Source organism: Pseudorca crassidens, chromosome 10, assembly GCF_039906515.1.
Source record: "Pseudorca crassidens isolate mPseCra1 chromosome 10, mPseCra1.hap1, whole genome shotgun sequence".
Taxonomy (NCBI): domain Eukaryota; kingdom Metazoa; phylum Chordata; class Mammalia; order Artiodactyla; family Delphinidae; genus Pseudorca; species Pseudorca crassidens.
This window is the reverse complement of record NC_090305.1, coordinates 90,222,269-90,249,724: the sequence shown is the minus strand read 5'-3', so window position 1 is coordinate 90,249,724 and position 27,456 is coordinate 90,222,269. Positions and strand designations below refer to the sequence as shown.

The following is a 27,456-nucleotide window of genomic DNA, read 5'->3' as shown; positions in this document are numbered from 1 at the left end:
AATGTGGTGGAAGTAATGTACGCCATTCCCAGGCCTGGTCAATGGAAGTCTTTCATTCTTTCTCCCCACCTGCTGACTCAGTGGAGATGACTTTGAGGAGAGGACTTGAGGAGGGCAGAGCCATGAGATGGAAGGGGCCTGGGGCTCTGAGTGACCACATGGATATCCACACCAGGGGACAAGAGTGAAAAAAAAAAAAATCTTCAGCGTGAGGTGTCTGAGAATTTGGGGTTTGCTTATCCTAATTCAATTGCCTATACATACACATTCATATTTACATAAACTCGCATAACGGATCCCAGGCCACTCACTGATCAGTGTCACACACATCTCCTGACACTTAGTCCAATTCTCTCTCCACTGAACTGGGGTGCAGTGTATCTCCAACGACATTATGTTTCATCATAAATACTTAGAAAGTCATCTAACTTCTTTGAACTTCTGTTTCCTCATCAGATAATGAGTAGTAGGGGCTGGATAAGATACTTAATACATTTGTTTTTGTGTTAGAACTATTTGTACTTTCACTCAGTTGGCCACCTTGGGGGTCTTGTAAGTGCTCTAAAGGCAGGAGTTAGGTCCTGTGTCCTTTTTCATATTCTTTCCTTCTAAGTTCTCTACATGATAGTTGTTCCGTAAGTATTTGTGGAATAAAAGAGAAGGTGTCTTCCAGCTCCAAATGTCTACAATGCCATGTAGGATCATATTTGTCGTACACACACTTTTTCTGTGCAAAGCCTGCCAGTTCACAACCAGACCATGGTCCAGCTGTTCCTATGGGATTTGGTTGTTCCCAATATCAGGATAAATTTTGTTCTGGGAACAATGTTCTGAGTAATGATACGTACTCCAAAGAGGCCACAGAGGCCTGTTTAACCCATCCTGTGACACAGATACTCATGCTGTTAGCATCAGCCTGTGCTTGGGATCCTAGGAGTAGGAACTTACATGGAGCAGGGAGTGGGAACGCTTATTTGTTCAACAGGAATTAAGTGTCTTAATTCAACATGAATTAAGTGTTACATACGTGAGATAGAATGTGGACACGAGGCCCCGACTCTCTAATAGAACGTTCGGCGGGAACTAGACTTTGACCAAATGTGCTCCTCTACCACCCAAAACCCTTCAGTGCCGTCTGTCCAGCGCTCCTAAAAGCAATTCACACTCCTTACTATGTACGCCCTGCAACCCCCTGGATGTCTGGCTCCTGCCGACTTTTCTACCTTTATCTGATTTCGTTCTCCCCACTTCTCAGCCTGTTGTAAGTTCCAGGCATGCTCTGTCCAACTTCAGTAAACCAAGAGCTTGACTCCCTGTGGACCACTGCACTTTCTGTTGCTTCTCTGCCTGGAATCTTCTGCTGACTGTTGCTGGCCCATCTCATCTTTCAAGCAACATCTCATTTCCTCTCAGCAGACTTTTCTATTGGGAACAGCCTCCTCTAATTTCTCTCCAGCACATCGGCTTGGTTTATGGTCTTTATAGCAGAGCTTCTCAAATTTCAAGTGCACACCAATCTCTTGGGGATATTGTTACGATGCAGGTCCTGACTCAGTAGGTCCTGAAGCCTGAGACTGTGCACTTCCAAGAAGCTCCAGGGTTATGCCTGTGCCTCTGGCTACACTTGGAGCAGCCCTGCTCTAGAGAACGTATCCCACCCCACTGTTGTCTCAGGAAGCTCTTTGTTTCTGCATGCTTCCTTCTGCCCAGCCTGGAACGAGGGCTCAGGAAGGCACCATCGCCCATCGTGTTTACCCCTGTCACCGCTGTGCCCGAAGAGCACCTGCCTAGCATATAGTAGCCACTAAATAAATAACTACTAGATAAATTCAGAGATTTCAAGTGTGATGAGTGTTACACCAAGGAACGTACATGGTGCTGCAGAAGCTAATCCCATCTGGAGAGACAGCGATGGAGGCCTTGCCAATGTGCAGCATTAGACTTTTGCACAAATTTGTAGGAAGCGTTTTCCCAACTCTTCCTGTTCTCTGTCCAGTGCATCCACTGTGATGGGTCATCCTGACTAACCCAAGTCTTCCAAAGTCTCCAGGGTCAAAAATTACCTATTCTTCTCCCTACTAAAGGCTCAGTGAATCTCCTGGGCCCCAGAATGGGTGACATTGGCTATGGTAGGAGGCAAGCAATCTCATTGAGATGTTTCACACTTGTTTGTGGATGACAGATATAACCTACTACTCTCTGGTGTTACTTCTATTTGGTTAAAAAAAAAGATGCTTATTAATCTAATTGTCTGGTGCTATTTCAGCTAGTGGAGTACGAATATTTAAGCCTAGGGAAGCCACCAAAAACAAGAAGAAAAAAACTTGCTTTTTTTTTGCTTTCTCCAATACTGAACACGCAAGTTATCTAAAGCCCAGGGGAAACTGAGGACTGATAGAGGGAAAGAGGAGATGAGTAATGTTGGAGGTGTGGAGTGATTATCTGTACCATTTGTAAGATAATAAGTCCCCAGTTAGGGGCTGTGGAGGAGGAATCATGTGCTCACAGACATTAAGAGGGAGGGTGCTGGAATCCTTCTGTCTATGTTACTGACTGCCATTTTAATAACTACATAACCTCTGTAAACCTCAGTTTCTTCATCTGTAAAATGGGCCAACAAGACATCTGCCTCTTGATGTGCTGTGAGAAGTAATGAAATAATGAAGGTCAACTGGTGAGGACAATGCTCGGCACTGAGTAGCAGCTCAAAAATGGTAGACATTATTATCATCACCTTCTGAATAAACAGGTTGATGGAACGGAGAGTCAAGAACAGAATCTAAATCGGAGTGACAGGGAATATTGCATTTTTGTTAGGCTTGGGACCACGCCTTGGTTAGAAAGTGCAGAATAAGACCGTAAAAGGAAGCGTTGATGGCAGAGATGGCGGAAGCCGTAAGAATCGTTTGCAAAGGGACTGATGCTCTTGTCCACAACGAATCATCCCTTCATCAACATTTGGCTGCTTCTGAGACACCTGAGTAAGTATCTAATCCATGTCAGAACAACCAGCTACTTTTCTCAGATGACTTGCCACACCAGACGTTTAGCTTCCTACCATTTGTATTCATGTGTATTACTGTGGTGCCCCAACTTTTCAAGGTAACACCTCTCTCACTATGCTGCATTCATTAGGTCATTCCACAGCCAGCAGAGGACACGGGCTGCCAGCACTGTCTGACGTTAGCAATTAATGAAAGGCTGCCCCAAACCAGTGGTTCTCAGCCTCAACCCAGTGCAGTTTCACCTCCCGAGGACACTGGCAATGTCTGGTTGACAGCACTGCAGGGGGTGGGGAAGGTAACCACCGGCATCTAACCAGAGATGCTGCTAAACGTCGTACAACGCACAGGACAAACTATTACTTGACCGAAAGCAGAAACTGAGAAAACTTGTCCTTAAACTGGTCTTTCTTTTAACCTTTCTGGTTCTCAATTCCCCTATTAAATTCAGCCACTAAATAGTATGCAGGATCTGCCAACTCTGACATTCTAGGAGTCTTTTTTTTTTTTTTCTGACCTCCAAGAATTTTGCTTCTAAAATTAACCAGCGAGGATGGTTTAGACAGACTTTTCTTTTTCTTGTGCCGCAAGAGGCCAGTCCACAGTCTGCTATAGCTTTTCTGTGGCCTCAGCTGCAGCATTTCATCAACAGCCTCTCATTTGGCAACAGGGTGGGGATGGGGGGGAACAAGTCTGCAGAGAAGCCTACACCCAAAGTAAGCAGTCATTTCCCATTTATGGCGTATGATGCGCTTTCGTTGTTTCTCAAAACCAGTTTGGTTTGAAGATTATCACCCTGTTGACACTAGCCCACCTTGTGAAACTGACAGGCCCACACACCTTTGATGAAAGAATGTGTTTCTCACCCATTATCTGAGAACCTGTGAGCAGCTTAATAAATACACTGAAGGAGGATTTCTGGAACATGCTTATCTGAACAAAGGCCAATTATATTCCACCTCGAGAACTTGCAAAGGAATGCATTAATCGATTTAAGCAATTAAACGAAAGCCCCTACCACAAACAGACAACAAATGCAACCAACACTGATGAAAGCACACTGTCCAGTGACCTCAGGAAGGCACTGAGAAATCTAATCAGTGACTTTTTTTTTTTTTTTTTTTTTTTGCGGCACACGGGCCTCTCACCGCTGTGGCCCCTCCCGTTGCAGAGCACAGGCTCCGGACGCACAGGCTCAGCGGCCACGGCCCACGGGTCCAGCCGCTCCGCGGCATGTGGGATCTTCCCAGACCGGGGCACGAACCCATGTCCCCTGCATCGGCAGGCGGACTCCCAACCACTGCGCCACCAGTGAAGCCCAGGGACAACTTTCTAAAGGTCGGTTCAAAACAAGTAATCCTTGTGGACATCAACACAACCCTTTCACTCTGGTGAAACCGTTAAGTAGTGAAGGTCATGGGGCTTTCGCAGACACAAAAAGGAGAGAAGTAAAAGCAATTAGACAAAATGGGTGCTGTCATCCCACGTTCCAGACCCCAGAGCCACACTAAACACAGAGATGCAACTTTTCCACTTCATTCTTCAGGATCTAGCAGCACATTCCAAATGAGAATGCCATAGCTTGATTTTTCTTTCTTACCAATGTTGGCTGGATGTTTCTTAGCCATCGAGAGCCAGGGGAGAGGAAAAAAACAGAAAACAAAACAGGAAATCCATGGGTGATGCTATGAACTGATCACCTAGGTTGGAATCCCAAAGTATTTCTTCAACACTCAGAACTGTTGCTGAAAACTGCCCTGCTTGAAGCTACCCCCCCAGCAGAAGAAAAAAGTCCAGATTCATGGATGGCCACTTCCCAATCAGGTGGAAATCCATTGAATAATAGCATCGGCACCACGTGGAGGCTCTTTTGACAAGGAGATTCTCAGACTCCACCCCACACCCACCGGATCAGAATCTGCATCCACATTAAAATGTGAGAAAGACTGCTCTCCGGGGCCTTCAAGAGTATTTTATTTTTTGCCTTCTCTCAGCCTGAATTTCCTCAACTGGAGAATGGAAATATAACAAAGTGCATACATAGGAAAAAAAACAAAACTGAAGGAACGCAGTTCACATGATTGTGGGGGTGATTATGGGGAACTTCTCCAAGTTCTACACTTGTGCGGTTTTTAACGCTGTAAGACCAGCGTTACTTCTTTTGTAATGGGGGAAAATAAGTTTTAAGTACGACGCTCTCTCACAATATTGTACTGATGATTTTTAAAGGGACCGATTTATCAGGGCCCAGCACAGTGCAAGCCACACTTTAGTGCAGACACTTCAGAGGTATTAGGTGAAGTGAACGGAGCCAGCCCGGCAGCTTCTCCCACGCTGGCAGCCGGCGAGCAGCTCTGGTTCCCGAAAACTGGCCCTTGTAGATTCGCCCTCTGCTTCTGGAAACCTTGGCCTGGTAAACCTCCGGGTCCGCTGAACCTCTGGTGGGACCTGTAGTTGCAGGAGCGTCCCGCAGGCTCTGTAACTTTCCCCGGAATGAAATAAATAAATAAAGACCGTAAATGCTGAGATAGCGGGCCCCGCGATATTTTTCGCTCTCTGTAATCAGCCGCAAAAAGAGGAGGCAGGGGAGGGGAGTAAAAAGTCGTGATCTGGCCCGGAAGGGGCTCCAGGAAAACTTCGTCTGGGCGACAGCAGCACCCTCTGCGCCTAACCTAGTGAGCTTTTCTCGGCTGGCATTTTGTCTCCCATAGCGAAAACTGCAAGAGAGCGGAGTGGAGTTTCCGGAGAGAAAGGCTCAGGCTGGCGTCCCGGGCGGGCCAGTCTCCTTGGCGAGCCTCTGGGTCTTCCTACCCTCCTTCGCCACCCGTCCCCCTCCCTTTTGCAGGGGGCGGGCGGGAGGCAGCCGAGGTAGGATGTGCGTGCGCACGCGCTCACGCAAATACGGCTGAGGAGTTCTGTTCCTCGGGCATTTTCCGAGGAAGTCTGGAGCAATTAGGCTCAGTCCGGGGAGAGCCAGCGAGAGAGCGGGCGGCGCAGCCGGCGCGTCTCGGCTGCCTCGCAGGGAAGGAGGGGGCGGCCGGCCGCCCGGCGGCGACCCCGGGCCCCGGCCGCCACCATGGGCTTCGAGCTGGACCGCTTCGACGGCGACGTGGACCCGGACCTGAAGTGCGCGTTGTGCCACAAGGTCCTGGAGGACCCGCTGACCACGCCGTGCGGCCACGTCTTTTGCGCCGGCTGCGTGCTGCCCTGGGTGGTGCAGGAGGGCAGCTGCCCGGCGCGCTGCCGCGGTCGCCTCTCGGCCAAGGAGCTCAACCACGTCCTGCCGCTCAAGCGCCTCATCCTCAAGCTCGACATCAAGTGCGCGCATGCGGCGCGCGGCTGCGGCCGGGTGGTCAAGCTGCAACAGCTGCCCGAGCACCTCGAGCGCTGCGACTTCGCGCCCGCTCGCTGCCGCCACGCGGGCTGCGGCCAGGTGCTGCTGCGGCGCGACGTGGAGGCGCACATGCGCGACGCGTGCGACGCGCGGCCGGTGGGCCGCTGCCAGGAGGGCTGCGGGCTGCCCCTGACGCACGGCGAGCAGCGCGCCGGCGGCCACTGCTGCGCGCGGGCCCTGCGGGCGCACAACGGCGCACTGCAGGCCCGCCTGGGCGCGCTGCACAAGGCGCTCAAGAAGGAGGCGCTGCGCGCGGGCAAGCGCGAGAAGTCGCTGGTGGCACAGCTGGCCGCCGCCCAGCTGGAGCTGCAGATGACCGCTCTGCGCTACCAGAAGAAGTTCACCGAGTACAGCGCACGCCTCGACTCGCTCAGCCGCTGCGTGGCCACGCCGCCCGGCGGCAAGGTAGGCACCCGCCGCCCGCCCCGACCCCCTGCCGGGCTCCTGGGTCCCCGGGGCGCCTCCCAGTCCCTTTGGGCACTGGGGTCCCGGGAGCTGCCCGGGAGCATCTCTGCCTCCCTCTTCCGACACTGCTTGCCAGATAGATCACCGTGAGCAAGGTCGGGGAATCGGTCTAAACTTGGGAACTGTGGTCTTTTGACAGATTAGACTCAGGGTAAAGTATAGCTCCAGCAGCTTCAGGGGTTCTGGAAAGACTCAAAGGAATCCGCGACCAGCGCAGAGTAAGAATGAGTGTGGCTCCGGAGTCAGAAGTGTGCAAAGGCTGTGCTGCAGACCAGCTGGGTGATCTTGGGGAAGTCGCTTAGCCTCTTTGGAGGTTGGGAAACATGGCTCCTGTACACGTGACCCACCGGATAAGATACTGACACAGGCGTGAGCTATATCCATGCACCCTCAGGAGCTCCAGAAAGAATAAAAGGAGCCCACAGCCCGTGTAGATTAAGTTAAGAAGGCTGCCAGAGAGGCCTCTGGAGTAATAGCTGGATTCCGACGTGGGCTTTGCTGCCAACTAGCCGGCTGACCTTGAGCTAGCAGCTCACGCTCCCTCAAGTTGGAAAGTGTGGCCCTAGAGATGTGACACGGGGGGTGAAACACAGGCCCCTTCTGTAGTATTCCTCCAGGGATTGAAAGAATTCCAGAAAGCAGTAAAGGGACCACCACCAAATACAAAGTAATAATTGACGGTGAGGCCTCTGGAATTAGAACTGTTCTCGAATCTGGGCTCTTGGCTAAACAGCTGAGTCATGGTGTGGCTTAACCTCCAGGTGCCTCCATTTCCCTAAATGTAAAATAGCTCGTTTACCCCCTTCAGGGAGAGAACATGTGAAAAGGATCTAGCACGGTGCCTGGTGGAAAGTCAGCGCTCAGCAAGTATCCCCTGCACTTATCTTTAACCTCCTCCCCTTGTAAGCCATCCCCTTGTGCTGGGAGTTGGTGAAATTATAACGGCCACCACTACTGGAGGCTTGCTTTGCTCCAGGCCCCGTTCTAAGCACTTCTGCTTCTCAGCTGTTTCCTTTGTAATCAAGTAAGGGAGGCACGTTGCTTCTCGTTCTGTAGGTGAGGAAAGCTCAGGACCAGTGAGACGCGGTCAGATGCCTGAGTCACAGCTTCTAGGTGACAGAATTGGTTTCTGAACCCACAGGTGACCAAGTTCGCGAGCACTATCGTGTTGCCTCCCAGTGTAACCACAGGTGCCATTTACTGAGGGTTTATTATGTACCAGAGACTGTGGCAAAGCACTTCGGAGGCATTCCGTATTTAATCCTCTGAGATGAGAAAGCAGGCTCAGGTCATAGAACTCGTTCAGAGCTGGCATTCAGGTTCTACCTCAATTGTCCACCTTGGGGTGTTTTGACATTTTGGGCCCCAAAATTCTTTGTTATGGGAGGCCGTCCCGTGCATTGTCAAAAAAAAAATATATATATATTTTGACGTTGGGGGTAGGAGTTTTTATTAATTAATTAATTTTTGCTGTGTTGCATCTTCGTTTCTGTGTGAGGGCTTTCTCTAGTTGTGGCAGGCGGGGGCCACTCTTCATCGTGGTGTGCGGGCCTCTCGCTATCGCGGCCTCTCTTGTTGCGGAGCACAGGCTCCAGACACGCAGGCTCAGTAGTTGTGGCTCACGGGCCTAGTTGCTCCGCGGCATGTGGGATCCTCCCAGACCAGGGCTCGAACCCGTGTCCCCTGCATTAGCAGGCAGATTCTCAGCCACTGCGCCTCCAGAGAAGCTCGCATTGTTAAATGTTGAGCGGCATCCCTAGCCTCTACCCACTGGATACCAGTAGCACCGCCCCCTGCCCAGTGGTGACAACCAGAAATGTCTCCATGTGTCGTCACCTGTACTCTGAGTGGGGCACAGTCACAAGATGAGAACCAAGATTTCCCTGACTGCAAAGGCCACATTTTCACCAGCTGGGGAGGGACGTGGGCCATTGCCGCTGCCATTCTGGGGAATGTATTTGCCTGAGGGGCCCCCAGGGGCCTGTGTCTGCTTGTGTGCTTTGCCTCTCCCTGCCCTCTCCCAGCCCCCTCTTCCACAGCGCACACCCGGTCTGCCAGTTTTCCGACTCCCCCCTCCCCACCTCCACCCCATCCTGGCCCCTGGCCTGTCTGTCGGCAGCAGCCTCAGCAGCTGGCCGGCTCTGGGCGAAGGGCAAATATTTACAGCTCTGAGGCTCACCCAGGACCGCACAGGCGTACAAAAGACTGGCGTGAGCTTGCGAGTCACCAAAGCAAGGGGCAAAGCTGGGTCTTCAAGCAGGCGCCGGGTTTGGGGTGAAGGAGTTTCCGGAGTTTCTCCTGTTTATGCTGTCATCTGGACTTCCTGCATAGTTTTAAGTGATGCTTATTTATAAATAAGCCATTCACTCCCCCAGAGTTTATACATCATTCATTGTGAAGCTAGTTTATTATTTCTTCTTGCCTTTCTGTTTTCTTTCTGGAGTGTTTGGGTAAACTCCGTCTCGGAATCAAAAATATGATACTTGAATCAAAACTGTGCAAGTTTTTGAAGCTCTGTTGGGTGAGTCAGTTGGCTCATCAGGGCATTAAGCTTAGGGACAAGATGTTGCTTTTTGAGCTTACAGAGAGAGTTTCCTTCTGGAGTTGGAGCGCTGCTTGGGACTTTTATGGACCTCATTGCTGGGCCTGAGGACAGCCAAGAATGGCCTGGCCTGAAAGCTGCACTAGTTCATTTTTCTGGCCTCTGACCCTGGCTGGTCCCAGCTCAGGCCTTAGGGGGAAGCTCGCTCCTTTTGCCTTTTGGTTAACCCTCAGTGGCCCTTGTGGAAAGCTTCTGCTTTCCAGCGCCTGCCAGACGGACCCCTCCCACTGCAAGCTTGTTTAAGAACTTGTTTATTTCATTGGCCAGACTCTCTGCTCCTGCTGGGTACTGTTTATTCTCTTCTAAAAAGCAGAAGGATTTATATTGCTTGGAAACTCGCATGCACAACACTTTTATTATTTTTTTTAAAAGTCCTATCATTTACCTCTCTGTTACAAGCTGAAGTAGATAAGAAAGACTCAGAAGATTTTTCCATACGCTTTCCTCAAGGCCTAGAACTTGTTCCATAAAATGATCTGGCATTATCTAAATAATATAAGGTTTCGGACTTTTGATACCAGCTGAGCATTTAGGGTTTGGACCTACTTAGGCATTGTTTCTCCTGCCCTACAAGGTGAGCTGGAACAGGTCTTCGCAAACCTTCAGATGATTGGGATCACCTGGAAAGCTTGTTAAATCGCACATTCTTACCCTTAGCAATTCTGATCCATCAGGGCTGGTATGGGGCGTGAGGTTCTGCATTTCTAACAAGCTACCAGTTCATGCTGGGCCACCTATCACATTTTAGGTAGCTACTCAGCTAAGCAAGGAGTGTGGGCTCAAGTACAGATATAGGTCAACACATGTTGGTCTTCACACAGTTATGATTTTACTGATCATCGTCTCAACACCCCTTCCTGAACTTTTTTTTTTTTTTTTTTTTTTTGCGGTACACGGGCCTCTCACTGCTGTGGCCTCTCCCGTTGCAGAGCACAGGCTCCGCACGCGCAGGCTCAGCGGCCATGGCTCACGGGCCCAGCCGCTCTGTGGCACACGTGGGATCCTCCCGGACCAGGGCACGAACCCGCGTCCCCTGCATCGGCAGGCGGACTCTCAACCACTGCGCCACCAGGGAAGCCCCCTGAACGTTTTTTGAAAGACCAGGGTTAAGTTCTAAAACCCAGACTGCCTAGCAGTTATATGATAGGTAACATGGTCCAGAAAGCCTTCTGGAACCAGTGTGAAGTCTCATCTGGGCTACAGCAGACTTGGTGATGCTATGCTTGAGGATGTTAAAGAGTTGGGCTCCCAGCCTCAGTTTCCTACCCTGACTTGTCCACCTGATTCTAAGAACAAAGGCATTCCACAGCAAAAAACTTGTTTGGCTTTCTGGGAAAGAGAAAGTTCTGGGTGTAACTTGCCTTGGAATTGTTGAGAAACTTGCGACCCAGCCTTGATAGCTTCTGCTCTTTTAGCCCTACTTCCAGTCTGTCATTAAATCAGGTGGATTATACCTCCTAAACACTTCTTGAATCTGTTCATTGCTCTCCAGTCCCATCAGATGATGACCTTGGTCCAAACCAGGGTTTCCTGACCTCAGCACTATTAGAATCTTGGGGTGAATAATCCTTGGTTGTGGGGAAGGTAGTGTGTGCGTTATGGGATGTGTAGCGGCATCCCTGGCCTCTACCTACTAGGTGTCAGAAGCATGTCTCACGTGGTGACAGTTACAGATAGCTCCAGACACTGCCCTTGTTCCCTGTGGGACAAAAATCATCCTTGGTCTCAACCGCCATAATCTCTTGCCTAGATCACAGCTGCTCCCTCTATGTATTTTCCTGCTCCCCTCCAGTTACCTCGAGCTGGGAATTATTTCTTAGAAATGTAAATCTGATGTCACTCTTCTTTCAACCCTGCTCTGCCTTGAGTTCCTCTTGGGTGGATATAAGGCCAAGCACACTCTGGGTCCTGCTGGCCTCCACCTGCCTGTACTCTTCTCCCCTTTAGTCTCTCTTCCCAGGTTCACTGGCTTCTGGCAGGTCCGTGAATATGTCCCTGAGCTCCTTCTTGCCCCTGGGCCTTTGCACTTGCTCTTTTTTCTCCTTGGAATAGTCTTTCCAGTTGCTCATTGTTAGGTAACTGGCAAGTTTTCCAACTCTCCCCTTCTAGCCCCTGCCTTTCTGTCAGCACTTAGGGTTTGCTCCTGACTAGATAACCTTTCTCTCCTTCCCATCCCAGCTCAAGCATCACTGCCTGTGGGAAGCCCTCTCTGACCTCACAGACTAGGTCTGGTGCCCTGAGACTCTCACCTTGGTGCTCTGCCTGCATGGCCTTCATCACAGCTGTAAGTGAATAATGGGAAGAGCTGTTCATTGTCTGTGAAGGACAATAAAGGAAGGACCATGTGTGTGTTCTTCAGGGCTGCGTATCCCGGCACCAGTTCGATTACCGTGTACCCTGTGAACTCTCGATATGTCTTTGTTCAGTGAATAAATTCAAGATCCAAGGGGCTGTCTTGTCAGCCCTCGAAACTTTTCAGATTGCTAACCAAGAGTGAGCTTGTTAGCGCACTCTTAAAAAAGAACGAGTTTTTCCGTGACCTGCAAGTTAACAAAATTGTTTCCAGGCTTGTGGGAGGTATGCTTTTGTTTCCCCAGATCCATTTGTGTAAACTCCCAAATCCCAGAAACGATTTTGTCCATTTCAGAACTCCTGGAGATAAGTGAATCCAATAGACAATTGTATGAAAAGGTGTTCCAGATGTCCACACAGTTGGAAATGTATCTGTTAGAATGTTCATAGTTCAGTGTCTTTTCTGTTTCTGAAAAGTGTCAGCAAGTGGCCATTCCATGGTGTATCTTACAGAACAGCCCAGTTCAGCTAAAGGAATTGTGGGTTGTTGTGTCCATTTCATTTCAGTGATTTATAAAGAAAATTAGGATTTGGCTTACAAATACGTTACCCAGCTACACTGGCTTGAATGATCATAACTGAATAATTTGAATTGGGAACTCTGTTGCCGTTTATCTGTAAGTGATTCTTTCTGAGTTCACAGATGATGTTTGCTCTTCTGTAAAAATACTCGATGTGAGAGAATCTATTTATAAGGTGGTTTTGTGTTGGCTGTAGACTAAGGAGCTTAAAAGGAAAGGAAGTAACATTCAGTGAGTTTAACTGGGTGCCGTGCACTTAGGGTACATTGTGTATGTACACACATTAGCTTCCCCATCTCATTCATTTGGTAGACCCCTTTTGGTAAGGGAGGAGGATTGTAAAACATTATCAAACAGCTAGGTTAAGGCCAGAAGTTACACAGATTCTAAGTGTAGAGCTGAGATTTGAACTCAGCACCCGACTCCAGGCTGTTACCAAAATAAGAACAGTATTTTCTCCTGAGGCAGAGTCCCCTCCGAAGTGTCATACAGGGTTTCCAAAGGAATGTTACTGTACGTGCAAGCACTGTGCGGGTTAGAGATGCGGGTGCATCTTCAGGAAGACTCTGTGAGGTTAGTACCCACAGCCCATTACCCTTCGTATTACAGATGGAAAAAGAGAGCCTCCAAAGATTAAACAGCTTTCCCAGCATCATTTTCTGCCTCCGTTTAGTTGGTCTGATGGCTTCTGGTCCATGGTGATGAGGTGTGTCCACCCCACGCTGTAATTCTTGTTTTCAGAGTTCTGAAAGTATACATGCAGTATAAAACGAAACAGGTTCTGCTTGTAAAAGAGAGTTAGAGGAAGAAAGAGAGGAAGGAAGGAAGGAAGGAAGGAAAGGAAAGAAGGAAGGGAGGGAAAGGGAAAGGGAAGAAAAAGAAGAGAAAAGCGGTGGTGTCTTGGATGGAATCACGCCTCATCTCCTTAATTTCGAACCTAGTAAGTTAAAGAGTGGTTGATGGTAGGAAGTAAATGAAATGCTTCCAAATGTGTTCTTTCAGTCCAGCTCCTCACATGCTTACACACTGCGTTTCAGGCGCTGCGATAGGCACCGCTGGGTGCAAAGGGGAACTTGAGCGGCTTTCACCCCTGGATCAGTCAGACACCCACTTGTGCCTTTGAAAACAACACGTCTTGCTGTTCTTTGCTCAGCGAAGCCTTTTAGCCGCGGGTCACCTCTGTCCCCCCAGACTAATGGTGTTCTAATAAGCCTGTTACAATAAGAAAGGGAAGTGGTGTAACATAATGATTACCCTTGTAAAGAAATAACTAACAGATGGACCCGAGCGTCCATCTTTCTCCCCTATCCCGTATGTCTGTTTACAGGGAGCCTAAGGGGTGGAGCCGCGTGCAGCCTGTGTGCACGTGGGCCCTGCAGCAGCCCCTTCTCCAGGAGGGGTGGTTGGATGACCTTTCACCCTGGCAGAGGGGGACGGGTGTGCAGAAATGATTCCTGGGCAGAGGGGTCAGCCCTAGAATTTTGCTGGAAGCTGTTTTCAGGTGCCCTCTGTCTTTGCTGCACGTGGATCGGGAAGGGGGTGAAGCCGCTTTAAGGTTGTGGGTCAGGGTTGGATGTGTCACCAGCAGCAGCTCCAGGGTACCCTGGACTGAGCTGTTCTGTGATGAGTATCAGACCCTGGAGTTGGTGACAGCCGGGCTCCTGTGCTCCTTCTGCCTTGTTGTTGAGCGTCTCTGGGAGGATCTTCTAACCTCCTCTAAGCCTTAATTGCCTCATCTCCAAAATGGGGTAATGCTGATAGGACTGGCATTAGGGTTAGGTGATGAACGCAATGTGCACAGTAAGGCTTACCAAACATTTGTTAAACATTTATTAAGTGAATGTTTCTTCAGTACCTATAGGTTTAGGGATGTTCTTCAAGTAAATCACTGAGGAAACATTAGAAATTGGAGATGGTTTAATAAAGAAGGAAGGGGATTTTTACTCGAAGGATTACAGGCTCGTTGCAAGCCATGGAATGCCCTTGGGTGACCAGAATCTCTGCCTTTCTCCTCTCTGACTGCTTGTCAGCGCTGGAAACTTTGTGAGAGAGGGATATTCAAGTCAAGTTCACTGCATCTGGGTAGCAGCTCTGAGCTAAGGTGTAAAGGAGGAGGCCAAAGGCGCGAATAAGATGAGGTTACTGTGTGTTTACTTGAATTTATAGTCGTCCAACTGCAGTTAACAAAGGTAAAGAGGGATGGGCCAGGCCAAGCTCCCACCTTCCTGTAAGTGACAAGGTAGGACTTCGCAGCTGGGTTGCCTTTGCTTTGTTGCCGATTTGGACAAGAAAATGCTCCAGGTTGGGTAGTTGGATGATCCTATTTCAGAAACTGAAGTCACCTTGTAGTCCGTCAAGTGGAAATGTGAAAATGCTGCCGCACCTTGATTCGGTTTGTTCTTGTCCGTGTGTCGGTGAAAGCGTCGCTTGTGGGCGTTCACCAGAAAAGCAGATGAGCGGATGATAGAAATGAGAGATACAGACTTGAAATCAAACTCATGGAGATAGAGAAGTAGACTGAGGGATTTCTTAGGTTATCTAAATACAGCAGCAGCTTTAAATATGTGTATATTCTTGGCCTAGGGCAGCGCTGACAATCTTAATGTCTTAGGTTGTTTTTCAGAAACATCTTTGGCTGTGGGTGAATATATCCCGTTCTGTAGATATTATAGCTCCATAAACGCTATACCTTTGCTCCTTTCTGCCAGTTTCCCTTGCCCTTTGTCTCTTTTCATCCTCTCTGCACCTATTCTGGTGACAGATCAACACCGCCAATACTTCAGTGGACTGTCTCCTCCGTTTCCAATTCATTTTCAAGCGTCATTCCCACGACTGCCTTCAGTCTTGGACTTGAACAGTTTCCCCCTTCTGTTCTTCCTCCAAGAATCCCTTCTTTTAGAACTGAAGTTGGAATGACAGGGAGGGCTTGGTCCAAGCTGCTTCCTCATTAAAAACATAGTTTGACCGACGAAGAGGACAGAAACATCTTGGTGCGGGGAGAGAAGGCATCCCCATTCTCTTTAGGACAGAATTTCTGGCAGCCATCTCTGCCGCCCGGTCCCCCCAGCCCCGCCCCTCCACATTTTTGCGCTCTCTTGTCACTAGTCAACAGACAGAGCTGTTTCCCAGCTGTGCGAGTCTCTGGGAGCTTTGCATAATCTGAGGCTGAGAGGTGTTGTGTCACCCCAGATACACAGACTAGTGGTCAGTCAATTACAGTTCTCACAACCCGCCGGGCAGCTTTCCAGTCTAGCCCGTTCTCGGCTACAAGTCCCACAACAGCAGTAATCAAGGAACACCCGTCACTGGGCGGAAAGGAGTTTTTAGAAAGAATCCACACTGACAGCGGCACGATGGACTTTGGGGGCTGCCACACCGCTTAGGAGGTGGCTGGCGTCCAAGCTTCTGAGGCTGGATTGTTTGGAGAACAGTGACAGAGTGATGCTGAAAGGAAGAGGGACTCTACCATAGAAGACAGTTTGCATTCTTGGACTTAAAAGAAAAGCAGCCACCATGAGGTGTCTTTTTGACAAAGTACATTTGAGTTCTGCTTTTTCGCTGTGGCTATTATCCCCCCCCCCCCAAAATTCTTGTCCAGTTAGACCCTGAATGGAGCAGATTACAAATTGGGTGATTTTAACACTGATCGGTAGTTGATTTTAACACTGATCGGTAGTTACACGTTTGAATATGATAGCCAAGCTTATTTTCAGCAGAATCTAGTGTATGTTCCTGAACTTGGAGCTTCTCTTTCTGCTTGTAACTTACTGGCTGTGGATGGCTCATGCCACACCCGCTTCTCCAGGGTTACTCTATCTCTGCCCTGTCTCAATCCTAAAGACCTAAGCATCTCCCAGGGACACCCTACACTTCCCTAGGGGCCTGACTGTCCACTAGGTTTGGATTCTGGGGTAGAGACAGGATGCTGAGCATCTGTTAGAGCTTCGTGGCCCTTCTCCCAAGGAGGCAGTGCTGGCACTGGACTCCAGGATATGAAGGCATCTTCCTTCTCCATCCCCCACCCCGGGCTCTTGGTGAGAGCGCCTCTCCCTCCTGAGTCCTGGCTCCGGAAGGGAAGAGACCCTGCCATTCAGGAAGAGGGTGGCTCTGGGAAAAGCTATCTCATTTCCAGTTTTGTGGTTTCTTTCGTTTTCTTTTTGTTTTCTTCCCAGCCCATCAAGACTCACTCATCCGATAGAACTGGGAGGTGTCCAGGTGTCTCAGCAAATACCTGGGTATCCTGTGCCCCACACTCCTCCCTCCACTGTCCGTATCCAAGCCCACACTTCCTTGGACTGGATGTTTCTCCTGTCCTGTTGCGAGCCACCATCTGTTCCCCCGCCCCCTTTGCTCCCAGGGCCATCTCCCTCCGGGCCTGGGGTGTCCTGTGTCCGATTTCCCCTCCTCGAGCCTCACAGCCGTCTGAGCAGCACCCTTTGCCCGTGCCACCTCCATGCCCCCGAAGGTCCACGCTGAGCTGTTCCCCTCGTGTTCTTTATCATGTCTCTCTCCCACTACCTCCAGGATAAAATCTGTCTCCTGGCACTTGTGCAGTCCTCCAAGAATGTGCTGCTCTTTTTCCAGACTTGGGGAAAGGAGGAACGTGCACGTGGATGTAATAGCTCCCATCAGATGGCCAGATGTTGGGATGAATGTACAACTGTCTTTATTTCCTTAACTTCAGGCCTCAGCTCTCCCAAACTTACTGTAGACTAAGTTAACTTAGGATTAGACATTCCTCATTTCCAGATTTTTGTAGCAGAGTCATTTATGTGGTTAAACAGCACCATGGCCTCATTGCTGAGATGTGCTAGTGTCCGACCCACCCTGTGCTCTGCTTGCGTTTGGAACCCTTGCTATTGGCCAGGCCTTGTACGGGGGCACTAGGCAGTGATAGTCTATCTCATTCATGTTTCAAGAAGAAACCATTATTATCCTCATTCTAAGAATGAGGAAACTCAACTCAGCTTCTGACTGTGAAGTCCAAGATCTTAACCATCACCCTGTTCCTGTCAAAGGTATAGTATTCTTATGACACCCTTCAGGGTATAATAGATACTCTAATCTTTGCCACTGTTATTGCATAGTCCAAAGAAGCCTTGCTTAAAACTCTAATTACAAAGCTAATTAGATGTCTAATCCTTCATGACGTTTTAATGTGAAAGCCGTGTCTTTTGAGGCAAAGGAGTTTAGGGTAGGGTGCACATGTTTACCAGCCCAGGAGGGACAGCATGGGTGCTGGAGTCCTGTGGACCTGGGTTCCAACCCTGCCCCCCCCCCCGCCTTGGACCCACGTGATCTTCAGCAAGTGTATGCCTTTCTCGAGCCTCAGTTTCTCAGGTGTAGAGCATTGATGTAATACGTGCCTCCCAAGGCTGATGCTGCGGTTGTTCAGTTGTTTTTGTGAAACAGAGCTCTCTTTTTTTTTAATTGGTATATATATTTTTTAAAATTTTATTTATTTATTTATTTATTTTTTGGCCGTGTTGGTTCTTCGTTGCTGCACGTGGGCTTTCTCTAATTGCGGCGTGCAGGAGCTACTCTTCGTTGCGGTGCGCAGGCTTCTCATTGCAGTGGCTTCTCTTGTGGAGCACGGGCTCTAGGTGCGCGGGCTTCAGTAGTTGCGGCACTCAGGCTTCAGTAGTTGTGGCTTATGGGCTCTAGAGCGCAGGCTCAGTAGTTGTGGTGCATGGGCTTAGTTGCTCCATGACAGGTGGGATCTTCTCGGACCAGGGCTCGAACACACTTCTCCTGTATTACTGGCAGGCGGATTCTCAACTACTGCGCCACCAGGGAAGTCCTCGTTCCCTTCTTTTACTATACCAAGCCACTGAGAAAGTTTCAAAGCATGGGTTCTGATAAACGACCAAAACAGAGCAACATAGGTTAAATTTTCCTTTGGATGAACAGTGTCACTTATTAACATAATGTCTGTGAGCAGCCGGGAACGCAGTATTGATGAGAGCCTTTGTCCTTATTCCACTTGTACATGTCTTCACTCAGTGCGATATAATTGAATGAGACTCGTTTAAATGCCCTGGATCCGATGCATTTTGAACCCAGGAACAGGTTAAATAATTAAGCAGGAAGTAAGGTTAACCTGTTAAACGTGGTGTTGTGTGAAGCCTGGTGTTTAAATTCTCTATTATTTCTTCTGAAGAATGAGAAATTCAATGAAAGTATTGATAGTTAAGGTTGCTTGTGAGAAGGGGAGTGGAAAGGAGATATCAGGATCAAGCTCGGGGTGTCGGAGAAAAGGAAATGACCTTTGATCATTAGATGGAGAAATGAAAGGAATTCGGCTCAGACAGAGCTTTTCTCTTCTCTGTCAGTGCTCCCGGTATCATGTGTTGAATCTTCCACATGATGGCTCAGTCCTGTAAATTAGTCCTAAGATAGGCAATGTCACCTAAAACCCGTGTCTATCCGTCCTAGACAACAGACTGGGTCAAGACACTTCTAGAAAAGGAGAACCTCCTTTCTTTCTTCCCTGGGATTGAGTGCATCTGGCAAGGAGGTGTAGACAGTTAACTTGATTGTTCTTTGCACATTGCTATCTGGCGGAGGAATCTTATTTCAGGCATCGTCTCAGTTGGTCTCCACTGTCCCTGGAGAGAGATCTCTGAGTTTGGGACCAGACCTAGGTGTCTTTGGGCATCTCAGGTTGGGTCTTCTGGAGATAAATAGTTCACTAAAGAGTTTGGAGTTCTGTTCTGAAACTGGTTTCCTGGGTAAGACTTCCTATGATGAATTCCTTTGTGGAACTTTTTGGAACTCCAACAAGGGAACGATCTTGGGCGAGACCAAATATGTCGCTAGTCTACGTGGCACTCTTTTCTATGTTCCACACGAAAAGGGAGTTAGTGTAGACAGTAATTAAGGTCTAGAATGGGAGATCATCGGTTTCCATCCCAGCTTGACCTCTTACTAGCTCTTTGACAAGGGACAGCTTGCTTTCTTGTTCTCCGTCAGTCTTCCCACCTGTATCATGAGGGTGGTAATAGTGACAGTTGATAACATTGGTTGGATTATTAAATAAAATAAAGCACTTAAGTGCTCAATATCATTTCTGGCACATGATGAAGAGCCAATAAAGGTTAGCTGTTATCATTGTTAATGCAATGCAATGAGATTGCTTTATTTTTCTTTCATTTTTTAGAAGAATAAATAGTTGTCACAGTCGATTTAAAACTGGTCTGTTTTAATCGTTTGGCTCTGCGTTCTCCTTTGTGCATCATCTGAGCTTGTTCAACCAGAGACATCTGCCTTGGATTACTGTGTGACTGTACAGTGTCTATCCTTGATTAGTTATGAAAGCCAGAAATGTAAGATATGTATGATAACTCTCTCCAATTCCCATGTATGTCTAACTTTTTCACCTCTCTAAGATAACAAAGCAAGAAATGGAGTTAGCAACATTTTCCGTTTCCAAGGCAGAAAGATATAAACTCTTTCAGTTTGCACATCGCTGTATTTACATCTCAAAACTATTAGGGTGATTCTGAAGTTTTATTCTCTTACAGCAGTGAATATCGTTGTCTCTTCTCTTGTTGCAGGTCAAATGAACAATAAAGATTGATAGCGTTGATAGATGCTCTGGGTGGTGGTGCTGAGAATAGGACTTTTTTTTTTTAAGTTCATAAATAGGTTGTCATTACTGAGGCTCTGCTGTTTTTCTGTTAAAGTACAGTAGTTTGATAGAGGCTCGCTTCTTTTATATTTACCTACTGTATTTTCTGCATTGAGTAAATGACGCTGCAGAAATGAAGATTTTGTTGTGTTGTTCTTATAGGACACCTAGTTCTTTCATCAGAAACTGCTTTTTTCTACTAATAAATTATCATTTTTGTTTTTACAGTGTTTTAGTATTTGATGCTAAGGCTTCTATGACATTTTTGAAAATATTTTGAATTCTGCTATACACGAACTAGTCATGAGAAACAGCCGTTGTTGCTAAGAACTTTAAGCGCTTGCAGATACTTTTATACATGAAGACCCGTTAGGTTTTTTTTTTAAGAAACTTTAATCTTTATTTATTATTTATTTATTTATTTAATGTCTTAGGTCGTGCCCTGCCCAGCATGTGGGATCTTAGTTCCCTGAACAGGGGTTGAACCTGTGCCCCCTGAATTGGGAGCATGGATTCTTGACCACTGGACCACCAGGGAAGTCCCTGAGACCCATTAGTCTTTAGTGTGTGTGTGTGTGGCTGTGTTACATACAGTTTTCCTCGCCAAATATGGAACAGTGTTTTACATTGACAACTATAGCAATAAATGAATTAGTGCTCCAGAAAAACCACTGGGCACTGCACAGTCGGCAAGAGTGGTTTTCTTTGCCACCGTGGAGGTCGAATAAGATATTTGCATTCATGTCATTCAAATGTTGCCATTTATTTCCCCAGCAGAAGTAGAAAGCGCAGGTTTCATCAGGAAGCAATAAATATCAAAATAAAACCTCTTTGTGATGAGCTGTCAGTGCTGTTTTTGAGAAGCGTGAAAAACCATACCGCATTTAAATGATACCCTGTTTAAACAGAAAACAGGAGTGAAGCAATTGTAAATTTATAGCCAGTACATGTGGAGTTTTGCATACCATTCAGGTAGCTGGAACTGTTTCAGAGGTGTATCAACAAGTTTAATATTTATGTCTAAGCCTATTAAGTGATAGTTTGCGCAGAAGGTTAAATCTATTTTTATTTATCTGTCTGTTACTTGAGAGTGTTAGTTGGGGTGCCCTGGCATCTCCATCCTGTTTGACTGTTGAACGTTGCGCCTCTGAGACCTGCTGGGGCCATTTCTGCTTGGTTGATTTAAAGGGGCTCACGTAGACCCCCCCCTCCACCTTAAACAGAGTGTTTTCTGTTGAACACTCTGCATCCCCTCAGGACTGGACAGTCATTACTTTGTGAAAATGCCCCCTCCCCCCTTTTCAGTAAGATTCAGGATTTTTCTTTTTCCCACCCATGCTTGCATCTGACTTTTCAAGAGCTATTTTCCCCCCAAGTCTCCCAAACACAGATGACTGTTGATGGGCCGTACGTACACCCAGACTTCCGAGGGGATTGCTGTTGGAATCTTTCATGACATAACGTGAATGCTGCTGTTGACAGTGGTTGAGAAACAGACAGACAGTAGTCATCTAGACAGCAAGCTTGCGCTGGGCTGGCCATAGGAAAGATGCGTTTGCAGACCAAGGTGTCACTGAGAGAAAATATTCATTCCACGTGTCTGGACATCTCCAAACGTTCTTAAGTGATTGCCCCAGGGTTAGATGGTATCGAGAAATGTTTGTAACCTCTTCAGCACAGGACAGAGTTTCATCATGGGCCCCCAAAGTTCTCCCTGGTTAAACTTCCCTAGAGACATAGGATTTTTAATGCTCAGCAGCCCATGAGTCCACTTAGATAGAAAGAAAATTCCTCCCATTTTTTTCGCTGTTTGTAAATAAAATTTTGAACTCATTTGTTCCCTGCAGGGTGAAGAAACAAAAAGCCTGACTCTTGTCCTGCATCGGGACTCCGGCTCCCTGGGATTCAATATTATCGGTGGCCGGCCGTGTGTGGTATGTTAATTGCTGAAATGGGTTTTTCTTGTCCCTAATGCAGGTGGAAGAGGGGTCAGTGTTTGGGGGGCGAGGGGTAGGAAACCTTGGTCACTTCATTCTGCTCTTATTAGAGTTCGTTGTGTATCTAACATCTTCCTGCTCAGGGATTTTTATTATCTCATTTTTTTATTGAAGCATAGTTGATTTATAATGTTGTTAGTTTCAGCTGCACAGCGAAGTGATTCCGTCTGGGGGATTTTTATTTCATTGTGATCTCCTAATGTAGCATTGTCCTAGTCATACAGTAGCTCATCTTAGCCGTTTAGCTCTGGGGATGCGTGTCTGGTTGGGTAGCAGTTGAGCTGAGGCACGTCGCGTGAGACGTGTGCAGTTGCACGGAGTGACTTTGCTAGATTGGGGGCTCTGAGACTGGCCATGTGATCGGGGCTTCTGCTCTGTCTGCCCTTCATCAGTCAGGGGCAATTCCCCCATTTGTGGCATAGTCCATCCCATGCTCTTTCTTCCCTCTGGAGCTGTTCACCCCATTCATCATGATCTCCTCCAGAAAGGAGAGACTGAATTCAAATCTGTCAATTTAATTGCAAAGAAAATGTCTGCTAAGAGGGCTGGGGTGGGGGGAGGGTGCAGCAGAGGATGTGTTTTGGGATCTCACCTTTCACGATTGCCCGAGTATGTGTCATCTCTTGCTCTTTTTTTGGGCTGACCCTCTCCTTGTTTGTTAGCTTGGAAGGAAAATTGTCAAGGGAAGGAAAAAGAAAATCAGATTCACTCATTCAACAAATAAGTATTGAACACAGGCTGTTTGCTAGGGGCTTGGAGATACTGGCCAGGGAGACTGGGTCCCTGTGGTCATTGAGTTTATGTCCTGGGTGATATTGGGCAAGAAACAAGTAGATACAGTAATTACACATGGGAGAAGTACAATGAAGGGTAAAAAGTGGGAGGATGGCATGTGGTAGCTACCAAGGAGCAACGGCCATCATTGGCTAGAGTAATCAGGAAAGAGAGGAAGGGATATTAAGGCAAATCCTAAAGGATAAGAAGATGTCAGCCATCCAGCTGTGGTTAATGTTTGCCCCCGCCTTCATGGAGCTCAAGTCCAGATGGAGGAACTGATGAGTTAGGAGAGGAAAGCACTGTTCTCACTGATACACGCTGTGCCTGGGTCCAGCTAAAGATGCCTGGGGACGGTGGAGTGGGGGGTCCATTAGCCGTAGGGAAGGAGGCCACCTGGGGCAGGGCCATTGGAGCTGGGTTCTGAAGGATAAGTAGGAGTTTGCTAGATCAGAGGGTCCATATATAATACATTTATACATTTGAGCAGTCTTAACTTTAAAAATATATATATATTGAGCATATTTAGTTAGCTACAGATTATAAATATATTGACTACTGAACCAATGTTACCTGTCTTATAAAAGTTACATGCAAGAGTCATTTTAAATTATGAAGTTAAAATATGAATATGATTTTTAAAATGCTTTTTTGTCATTCCAATGTGTTGCATTGCACGTACCCATCTTTGAAGACCACTGGGCTAAAAGAAAGTGGACGGACCCAAGGGAAGCCCAGACAAGGACAGGAACAGAGTTGAGGGGTGGCAGGAAGTGGTCAGAAGGAGGCTGGAGAAGCAGAGGCGGGTTATGATTAAATTCCCTTTGCTTTTAGCCAAGGCCACAGTTTCTTGCAAGAAACTTCCACACCGTTTATTGCAAGAAGTGACAGCTTAGTTGTAGGTGATACGTAGTCATTAAAATGATGAACTAATACATTATCTGCCTTATAAAACATACTTTAAAAAGCACACTTCTAGACAATGAGGAGAATGAAGGTGGGCAGGGGTAGGGGCCGGTCCCACTTGGCTGGGCCCCAGCACTGTGCACACACCCTTGTGTTCCTCCCATTGTCTCGAGGGGTTTCTTAAGAAACTAACATTGTGGGCTTCCCTGGTGGCGCACTGGTTAGGAATCCGCCTGCCAAGGCAGGGGACGTGGGTTTGAGCCCTGGTCCGGGAGGATCCCACATGCCGCGGGGCAACTAAGCCCATGCGCCACAACTACCGAGCCTGCGCTTCAGAGCCCGTGAGCCACAGCTGTTGAGCCCGCGTGCCACAACTACTGAAGCCCACGTGCCTAGAGCCTGTGCTCCGCAACAAGAGAAGCCACCGCAATGAGAAGCCCGCGCACCGCAACGAAGCGTAGCCCCCGCTCGCTACAACTAGAGAAAGCCTGTGCGCAGCAACAAAGACCCAACGCAGCCAAAAATAAATAAATAAAATAAATTTATAAAAAACAAACAAAAATCCCAGCAGGGTTTTCCTGACACCCATTTTAAAAAAAAAAAAAAAAAAAGGAAACTAACACTGTGTCAGGCTGGGACTTTTCACTTTCCCCTCTTTCCAGTTGACTCAGATCCTAGGTGGCATGTCCCGCTGCTACTCTGATTCAGTTCTTGCTGCCAGGGGTCAGGCTCTCCAGCCCTGGGAGGGCGTGAGGGAGCCAACTGAGGCTTGACTGGCTCAGTAATTGTCCCTAGGAAACACCAGGACTGGACGGACCCAAGTTCTCCAACTTACCATCAAGAACGTCTTTTGCCGTTTGGCACAAATAACAGAGAGTTGACTGTACTTGTTTTTTTTTTGTTTTTTTGCGGTAGGCGGGCCTCTCACTGCTGTGGCCTCTCCCGTTGCGGAGCACAGGCTCCGGACGCGCAGGCTCAGCGGCCATGGGTCACGGGCCTAGCCGCTCGGCGGCATGTGGGATCTTGCCGGACCGGGGCACGAACCCGCGTCCCCTGCACTGGCAGGCGGACTCTCAACCACTGCGCCACCAGGGAAGCCCTGTACTTGGTTTTTGTTCATAATTTTTATTCCTCCTCTCCATACCCATCATTACCAGTTTTAAGAAACAACTACCGTAAGCGAAGATGCATTTCACTTTTAGATGATTTAGAAGTTTCTGCAGCCAAAAGCGCCCAAACTAGGAAGATCTCTTCTGCACACACCAAAGCGTATATAGAAGAAGGGAGCCTGATGTTTGCAAAATGCCTGAAATAGAGAGGCAAGCCTACGGCTTGACAATTGTTGGGCAGCCGACTATGGGAAAGCCCGAAAAGATGGTGTTTAGTTTCTGCACCTCCCCAGGGGTGAAAAGATGCTTCCAGCCTCACTAGAATGCAGTTGTTGTGTTTTTTTTTTCTCAGACTTACCAAAGAACATGTTTTAGGTCATTTTCTTTTTCCTTTAAAAAAAGTGATTTAAGCACAAACCAGACTCAATTTTGTAGCGTTCAAAAGTGTTCTCAGTTTATGTGGTCTTTTTGCAAGAACTCCATGCATGGCCCTGGGGAGGAAGATTGAATTCCATATGCATGTGTTTGCCGTTGTGTTTTTAAAAACTTGTCCTGATTAGCAGAAACAGCAAAGGGAAACCTAAATGGATTCTTCACTGTTGCCTGGAAATCTGGCAGGTCATTGAGAACATGCTAAAAAGCCAGCATAAGCAACAATGCGCACTCATTGTCAGTTACTGGAAGTAGAACGCTGTGCGGATGACGTGTGTGTTTCCCAAGGAATTCCTGTGTTGGATGCTTGGTTGGGTTGTGACATAAGCCCAGCCGGGGGCTCTGACATAAGGCTTTTCATTGCGTGATGCAGTACGTGATGCTCTTAGCAAAATCACATCACCCATTCATGAGTGCTCGTATCCCTAAAGAAACAGCCCCCAGTCTGGTGTATCAGACCTTTCCCTTCAGCCTTTGGCAAATATACTTCATTGTCAGGCACCCCTGGGATGAAAACAGTCCCTTTCATTTTTCTGTTTCTCAAGCCAACAAAAGCAAACAAATCCTAATTCATCTTGGTTCACCTTCGTGCATAGCTCTACCTTAAAATGTGTTAGGAGAGGAGCCAACAATCAAAGACTAAAGAGATGGCTCTTAAGAGAAAAGTCTCGCTATCAGCGACGGGCTTGATTGGTTTTTTTTTATTTTGTGCTTTCTGTATTTTTTGAATTCTGTTACCATCCCCTACCACTGTCTTTATTTAAGCTCAGTTGTGGTGTTTGCTCTTGCCTGTTCCTCTCTGATTTTTGCTTGGACTTTCTGATGCTCCTTAAGAAAAATGACGTGTGTACGATGTATTTTTCTGAAAAACAAGCCAAAGCCCAAATCCCATCCCCTTTTTTCCCCCCTTCCTCCCCAGCCAAGAAATGCAAAACAGTTAAATCAGAGTAAACACAGATCTGTTTTCATTTGATGTATTGACATCATCCCTTAGGGAACTCAAGCTTGTCCATAAATCCTTTGTGGTCCATTGAGACTCTTCAGGTTCCTCTAGTGGAATATTCCCATAGCCTGGAATGTTGGAATTCATGTGTATTTTTGAGACTTTTCTCAACGGGAGACAGCATTGCACTTAGAGCTTGTATAAGAGAATCAACCTATCCTTAGTTTGAAAGTGACCTATGCCACTTTTTAGCTGTGTGACCTTAAGTAGGTTACTTAACCTCTCTGTCTCAGATTTTTTCCATCTATGAAATGGATAATAATATTACATACCAGTTGTGGTTATTATGAGGATTAAATGGCGGACAGAGTACGCTCACTACGTACTTGGTACCTAATGTGTGTTCAGTAAATAGAAGTTGTTGCACTGCTTTGTATCTGATATAGGCACGTAGGGAGCTACACAGATGCCTTGGGAGTCGTGCATCATCAGTAGTGGCTGTGAGAGAGAAAGGAGCCTCATAGAAATTCAGACAGTGAAGGCCTGAGCGGAGTGCTGTGATGCTGGCCAGGGGTGCCTTTGGGGGCCGGTTGATCCAGCACAACACCCACAGACTTGCAGACCCTTCTCTCTTGGAAGAGTGTTGATAGAATCCAGATGGCAGTGAGAGACTTATCTTTGTCTTGTGGGGATAAATGTTGGGAAAAACACTTAAGGTTCATTTTTGCTTGTGATTTTGGTGTCTTTTGAATCATATCTATAACATTATGTAGTGTGTGTGTGTGTGTGTGTGTGTGTGTGTGTCTTTGTGAGAAGCGGGGATGGGAGGGGAGAGAAGAGGTAGAGAATGTGCATTTTCCCACCCTTGGTTACTACTGTTACACTTCAAGGGGTAGATGGAGCCACTTCAAAGCCATGTCTCTCCTTCTTTAGAATATAGGTTTGTTTTTGTTTTGCAGTTTAAAGAGGAAAATGTTGTATTTTCATAATTATTTTTTAACAAATGGAATTTTGATGTATTTGCATGTAGAGAAATAAGGAGTGAAGTAGATCTTCTTATGGCGTTATGTCAGGGAAATTGCCATGATGGTAGATTTTGGAGTTTTTGTGGAACATCCTGAACTTACTTCCCAAATGCTTTTTGTTTGGAAACAACACATGCTTTTGCCATTGCAGTTATAAATCCATCTGTTAATCACGAGAAATTTAATCCACACACTTGGAGAGCATTCATCCCAGTGCTATTTGGAAAGAAGTTCATGAACAAGCTGTGAGGGTTTTTTTTTTTTTTTTATGAGTTGGAGCTTTTTGATTTTAAATAAAGGGAGG

General features: G+C 47.3%; 1 protein-coding gene across 2 annotated transcripts in view; it reads left to right on the top strand.

Annotated features, from left to right (window-relative positions):
* Positions 1–5,949: 5,949 nt before the first annotated feature.
* Positions 5,950–27,456, top strand: part of PDZRN3 (PDZ domain containing ring finger 3) — a 247,186-nt gene continuing 225,679 nt past the window's right edge. Inside the window, exons 1-2 of one of the 2 annotated variants that reach the window (XM_067755218.1) lie at positions 5,950–6,801; positions 21,814–21,900. In XM_067755218.1, the coding sequence (XP_067611319.1) occupies positions 6,079–6,801; positions 21,814–21,900 (810 nt within the window). In that variant the 5' untranslated portion in view covers positions 5,950–6,078. The remainder of the gene's footprint in view (positions 6,802–21,813; positions 21,901–27,456) is intronic. The other variant, XM_067755217.1, reaches the window with a different exon arrangement.